Below are 7,057 nucleotides of genomic sequence, written 5' to 3'. Positions count from 1 at the left end.
TCTTTCATCGAGACAGACAATCTACAGGTATTAATCGACCAATTTCTTCAAGCTGATAACTTCGAATTGATGTTTATATATAAGAAGTGTTATGTGTTAATCTGTCTAAATGTTTAAAAGGTGTTATAAATTAAATGTTGTTAAACGATACGTAATTGCCTTTTGATCGTAAATTTTACTATCAAGGGGTCTTTTATGTATGCGTAATCATTGTGAATTATACCAATTTATGTGATCGATATTAAAGGTGTTTAAAAGCATGTATTTTTTTCTATATTATTATTCTCCTATATTATTATCCTATATTATTATAGCATTCCTATATTATTATAATATCCAATTACATGTTGATACACAAGATATACAGATTATTATTTATAACGTTTTGGTTTTCTTAATTGAGTCATTCGTTTAGTACAAATGATAAGAAATTAGTAATAATTCACAAAAAAGGGATATTGCAGTAGAAATATTATAAAAAAACATTTTCTGTTTTAGTGTAGAGTTACTCCTTCTTACAGACAGTGTCGTACAAATCTGTACGTCTCTGAGAAAATGTAGGCATCTGAGCCCTTACTTCCTCAACAACTTTTAGATCTGATAGAAAAAAGAAACATACGAAGTAATAAGTAATGCTTACTAATAAATTCAACAAATACAGAGGAAGATGGCTAAATCGATAAATTAACGAGACTAAAAATTAATTACATCATGGATCTCTCGCTTTTAATTTTAAGCTGTAAATTACCGATATCGGTGACTGCCATATTCTCTTGAGTTTCCAAATCGTAAAGAATCTTTCCCCAGGGATTGGTCAACTGTGTATGTCCCCATGCGACGTAACTTGCTTAAGGAACACGAGCCGGTGATATGCAGGCAACGTATAATTGATTATCATTCGCTCTGAAACGCTGAAGTAATGACCAGTGCAGTGGTCCAGTGGTCATATTGAATGCCGCTGGATATATCAGCATTTGGCAACCTAACCCAGAGAAGCAGGAAATATGAAGCCACCGAATACCAATTAACTTCGTAGTTGCACGGTTCACATTCCATCATTTCTGAATATGCGAGGACAGTCCTCTTATTGTGCTTTTAATTCTTTTATTTGTTTCATTTTCAGCAAATATACTGGTTTTTTAAATTAAGCTTCTTTTTATACAGAGTTACAGATTATATTAATTTTATATAGAATATATTTAAGAAAGATATTTAATTTTTTGCTAGTTAAGTATTGATCGATTAAGTTACTGTACCTTTGTTCCGATAAATGCGTGCCATTTCCTCGAATCTAATATCATAGCAAATGCCAATACCTATTTTGCAGCCCTTCACATCGAACGTCGTTAGGGAGTTACCAGGACTGAGTGAATCACTCTCTCGAAAAGTAATCTTATTAGGAATGTCGATGTCGAATAGATGTACCTAATAACATAAAAATGTGGTCGCTAATTCTATTGCTGCAACTTTTCTAATTTAATATCAAAGTTACCAACTCCTAAACTTTAATTATTTTTTATTTAATAACTGACAGCGTTTTTATCACTTTCTTTTATTAAAGAATCTTATCATTTAATAATGTTTAAAAAGGAGAAAAAATAAGTATAATAATATTTTAAGTATGTGAAAAATTTATACAACAACAAACACATTACAACAAAAATGGGCGTTTCCCGTATCATAACGTATTTTATAAACCGTAAATTATAGAATTGGTTATAGTATACGTATGTACATATGTATATTCCTAAATTATTCCTAGATAGAGTCACTTTCTTCACCCCAATATTTTCAAATTCAAAGCCATAAAGGAATATATTACTTACCTTTCGGTGCTTTGCTATCAAAGTTCCATCGGGACCCCAAATAGTACAGGTATTGTACAATTTATCGCCCTCTATTTCAGGCATCGTACCACCAACTACATAGATGTTGTTTTCTTTAGCTGCGTTCGATGAAGCAACGCTCGTTTCACCATCAGGAATACTCTCGGCGTATTTTGGAAAGTACTCTGCATTGCAATATTTCAATTAATGAAAAATAACTGTCTTTTGTTCCAACCATAAATTAAATTGAAATGTTTGTCAGTTTTTTATTTTTTAAATTATTAAAATAACTAAGTTTTATATTTCGACTTAATTAAATATGCAATTACTTAGCTAATAGTATATATAATAAATCGTTTCTACAGGTTCAAAATGAAAAATGAATATTTAGAAATATTTAATTACGACAATGCTATTTGTGTTAGCATCAGTGGCTTGTTACTCAACGACTTTGCTAGTACTTTTTGAAACATAAAGTTAGTTTTCAATTAACACTTATACTAGAGGCGGAATTATAAATGCAAAATAATTGACAATACTAATTTATAAGTACCTAATTATTAGTATCTTCACAAATATATTTATACAAAAATCACGATAATCATGAAAATGGGGAAATCCTATATTCTCGAATCAATTCACAATTTATTTTGTATATTAATTAGATTCCGCGCTCATCAGTACGTACTCACTGGCGACATCGAGAAAATGTATCGGCAATTCCTCGTACGACCAGAGGATCGGAAATATCAAAGGATATTATGGCGCAGCGCGAGTGGAGAAACAGAAACATATGAGCTTAACACCGTAATACTCTTATCATAGAAATAGAAGCAGTCCTCAATTCCCGCCCGCTAACTCCTATCTCCACCGATCCAAATGATCTCCTAGCCCTCACTCCCGGACATTTCCTCATTGGCGATTCATTAATGTGCTTACGTGATCGAGATTTCAGAGACATTCCATCGAACCGACTCTCCAAATGGCAGCTGGCATAAGGAGTATTTGAACGAGCTAACCAACCGCAATAAATGGAGCAAGGGTGGACACAGCATCCAAAAGGGCACAATCGTCATCCTCGGAGAGGACAACGTTCCCTCCATGCATTGGCCTCTGGGCCGAGTTATCAAGGTTCATCCAGGCGCCGATGGTGTCATCCGGACAGCTACAGTTCAGACGGCAAAGAGCATTTTGGATCGGGGCGTCAAAAGGCTTGTCCCACTGCCAATTCAACCCGATCTCGAGAAACCCGAACAACTAGCCACCGAGACGAAATAAGATGGGAACTTCAACCACACCTCGCTAGTTTGATCGGTACCCTCTCAACGGGGGGAGAATGTTACGCCATGCGGCTTACCATAGGTCATATTCTTAACTATCGATCGCGGCACTATAATGTCGCAGACGGATCGTCGCGTCTGCCCGGCAAACAAACATTGTAGTGGCAAGCGCGTGGTTCATTAAGCAGGGCGACTTCCAGAAACGTCGACTCGTGGCCCGTATTTTACCTCGCAGTAAAAGAATGTGGCGTGATCCGAACGTAGTGGGGGTCGCCTTCCAGAAAAAACGAAAAAAATCGAAAGGCGTTCAGAACTTTTCGAGAAGTCGAACCGTCAACACATGTGGTATGTCGCGCATTACTTATCAACCAAAACGCAGTTACATTTTTTTTGTTCCTTTTATATCTTTCTAGTTAATAAGTTGTTGAAATAAACATTAATTTATTTGTGTTAATTCTGTGGAATTTCATTGAACTACCCTTATTATCATAATCGAAATAAGGGGATCGATCAGTTCGTGGCGTCGATTATTTAATCGTAACGGGAACTTACAACTCTCGTTGACGTGCTATCTCGCGATCGCGTCTCTCCGCGAACGGTCGAAACAAAATGATTCACTAAAAACTGTCCTGAATTCCTAAGAATTTATTTACCGCAAAACTGACAAAGTGTTTATTTAAAAAATGAGGTTGAAGGTAGTCCTTTTCTTTCATTTCATTCATTTTCATTTTCTTTCTTAAGTATGGCTAACACAATATCTAATCAATTAAAATTTTATATTTTCACGTGAAAAGTTTCTTTAGATAATTATTATCAACATGATGACTAACTCTTACGGATTAATACGTGTCTGTAGGGCAATCCGGTGGACTTGATCGGCTTTTTACTTCGAAAGTTGAGTAATCGGTGTCGCTTTCTTACGCATCTTTGAACTGTATAAATGTTTTAAAATTGTTTGATCCAGAATGTACCACACCGGACAATCAAGAAGGCAGGTGCCTTGACTACAGAAAATGTAAACCTCTGCAAGAAATATGGCAGATACAGTACCGTACAGCCACCGATTTTTATAGACGATCAGTGTGCAGATACCAGGGCAATGTTACGATCGTTTGCTGTCCGAACGATCCAAACAAAGAGAAGAGAGAAATTTTAATAAAAACTGTGTACAAGTATAAGGCTTTGCGACCACCATACTGTGGTTTTAGCAACGTCTCTCATACCAGGCTGGTCGATGGTAAACCAGCTGAACTTGGTACGTTTTATGTCTTTCTTTCCGATTAATAATAAGCCATTTACTGCAAAGAATGAACTTTAAAGGCATTAAACAGCACATCAATGTACATTTCAATTAGACTAAATAATAATGCTATGATTTCATCGGTAGTAACTTTACTTATTAACTTGAATTATTTCTTTCTTTTACTTCATGTTAGAAAGAGTATCTTTTTGCTTGAAATAAAAAATTGATATAGGAGTAATAATATGGATAGAGATCAAAAACTGTTAGGGCAGAAATTACACGTTTGAACTTTATAGTTCAGTATAGTTCAAATAGAAATTATATAGAATTATTTAATAATTTGTATTTCACTGGAATAAAAATTTAATTTCTGTCTTTATCAAATCTCTATTTCAGAGTATTTGTACGTATGTACTTATCGTCTGCTGTATGATCGAATATCGAATAGGTAATAATCGTTGTTACTCGTTACGTGAGAAAAAATTATGTATATTCACAACTATGACTATTGCATTTTAGGCGCTTGGCCATGGATCGCTGCATTAGGTTTTCGTAATCCCCGACACCCAGACAAACCACTATGGAAGTGCGGAGGTTCCCTGATATCGGCTAGGCATGTTTTGACCGCAGCACATTGTGCACATATGGATGGAATAGAAAACATACGCAATCATAATATTGCCATTCTTAGATTGGCGGAGGAGGTGCCATTTTCGAGTAAGTCCTCAAATATATATATATGTATATATATATATATATATGCTATTGAGTATTACTGAAGTATCATATCCTGAAATTTCTTACTGTACACATATATTGTGTCATAAAGCGTGTACAATTCTTTCTCATACTTTTGGTCATTCGTTTCCTGCATTTTCATTTATTTTTTTATTTTTCAGGGTACGTATATCCCATTTGTACGAAAGAGCCCCTACGAAAGAGCAACTTCGTCGGCTATAACCCCCTTGTTGCTGGATGGGGAGCGTTAAGATATAGTAAGTGATATCAATTTTATAATAAAATTAAACAGTTCCAGTCTTAAATATCTTTCTTATTTTCTTCGTAGGACGACCACGACGTAATGCATTAATGGTAGTACAAATGCCAGTGATTAAGAACGCCGAATGCAAAATAGCTTGTTCCAAATTTCCTAATGCACCTGATATCACTGATGGTATAATATGCGCCGAACATGCTCAGGGTGGAAAGGATTCTTGTACGGTAATTAAGTTACAGAGTTACTACAAACTATACGGTATCTGAAGACACGTCAATTCGAATTAACATCAAATCGACGTCTTAAACATTAGAAATAATAGATAAACACAATTCAATAGTTTTGCCCACTTCTCACACCTCATTATGGTATTTAATCTAATTTCCTTCTAATCTTAGTTTTGCTCAAAATACATATAACATGTACATTATAAATTGGAGTATTTCAATACACAAATCAATAGAAGATTATTACTGTATATAAGTATAATTTCAATACAATTCGATCGATATATTTCAGTATCTTTGATTAAAAATTTAACGATCCTTTCAGGCTGACCGTGGCGGACCACTGCTGATACAACATTGTATTAACCTCGTATTTAATAGGTATTGTGTCTTATGCTTATAAGTGCGGCACAGCTGGCTATCCCAGCGTTTACACTAGGGTCACATCGTACCTTGACTTCATTCTCCAAGCGATGCAATAATATGATATTACTGTTCCATAAATATCATTGTGTAAAAAACCTAAAGTTGGATTTTCTTATTGTGGAGATCAGAAACAGCACAAATTTGCATTGCTTTGTACGTTACAAATTATAGGCTTAAAATGTACGAAATGTAACTTTGAAACGACACTAATTTTCTACGCACGATAAACCTCCACGACTTAGGTATGTAAAGATGATAAACGTATATTAATTCTATTAATTTGGTAATAATAAACCAACTTTCTGAGAAGTTCTGTAAATTTCGTTTCTGTTGTATCAAGAGAATAATGGAATATTCCACTTAGATCGTATACTTCTTGTATGTACATACAAAATTTTCCGGCTAATCTAAAACACTTCATAAGATAGAGAGATTCTGGAGATTCGGACACAGAGAGTGCATAAAATACAAGATAAGTCTCGTGTCTTTCAAAATTATTTTTTATTCGCTAAAAACGTCCTGTGTACTCATGCAATCACATGCAACCTCGAAACTTCGCTTATTTTTTATCACTTTCCAATTCAATACACTGTTTCTGCATTTTTGACTATATGTAAGAGAAATTTCCATTCAGCCAAAGGTGTACTTACAAATTATAGATTCCTATACGACTCTCGGTAAAAATTTATCCGCACTACAGATAGTTAAAATTTCTGTCGACCGTATTGATCCATCTGCACTCTTCGTATGACGTCAATATCTGTTCAGTGCTGCTGCGTAGGTTTCATTATGTTACGTCAATTCGTTTGTGACCGTTGCGCGAGTAATGGCGCTTTGCAATGGCGATTTGCAGGAAAACAGTGCAGGATGCTGTGATTCGTTTCTTGTGGTCGGAGGTTATGTTTGATGCCTATATTTATCAAAGATTTAATGCACATTATGGAGAAAGTGTTTTGTCACGAAGTGTGTTTGAATGGGCACAAAAGTTCAAAGAAGATCGCACAAGTGTTATGAAAAAACAGCTGGACGCCCGTCCACATCCACGATGACAACATTGA

At 35.0% G+C, this 7,057-nt stretch overlaps 1 protein-coding gene across 2 annotated transcripts; it reads right to left on the bottom strand.

Moving 5' to 3' along the window:
* Positions 1-241: 241 nt before the first annotated feature.
* On the bottom strand, positions 242-6,737 carry LOC143304385 (omega-amidase NIT2-A-like). 2 transcript variants are annotated; one of them, XR_013061072.1, is made up of 5 exons: positions 6,650-6,737; positions 1,827-2,011; positions 1,257-1,425; positions 749-982; positions 242-597 (listed from the first exon to the last, which is right to left on the bottom strand). XR_013061072.1 is itself a non-coding variant. In XM_076626844.1 (4 exons), the coding sequence occupies exons 2-4, from the start codon at positions 1,908-1,910 to the stop codon at positions 849-851; spliced, it is 387 nt and encodes a 128-aa protein (XP_076482959.1). In that variant the 5' UTR covers positions 1,911-2,011; positions 6,650-6,737; the 3' UTR covers positions 242-848. The 2 variants fall into 2 exon arrangements, 1 of the variants encoding a protein (XP_076482959.1); XM_076626844.1 differs by having other exon boundaries at positions 242-982.
* Positions 6,738-7,057: the final 320 nt, after the last annotated feature.

Source organism: Bombus vancouverensis, unplaced genomic scaffold, assembly GCF_051014615.1.
Source record: "Bombus vancouverensis nearcticus unplaced genomic scaffold, iyBomVanc1_principal scaffold0033, whole genome shotgun sequence".
NCBI lineage: Eukaryota > Metazoa > Arthropoda > Insecta > Hymenoptera > Apidae > Bombus > Bombus vancouverensis.
The sequence above is the reverse complement of the archived record's forward strand: the minus strand, read 5'-3'. Positions and strand labels throughout refer to the sequence as shown.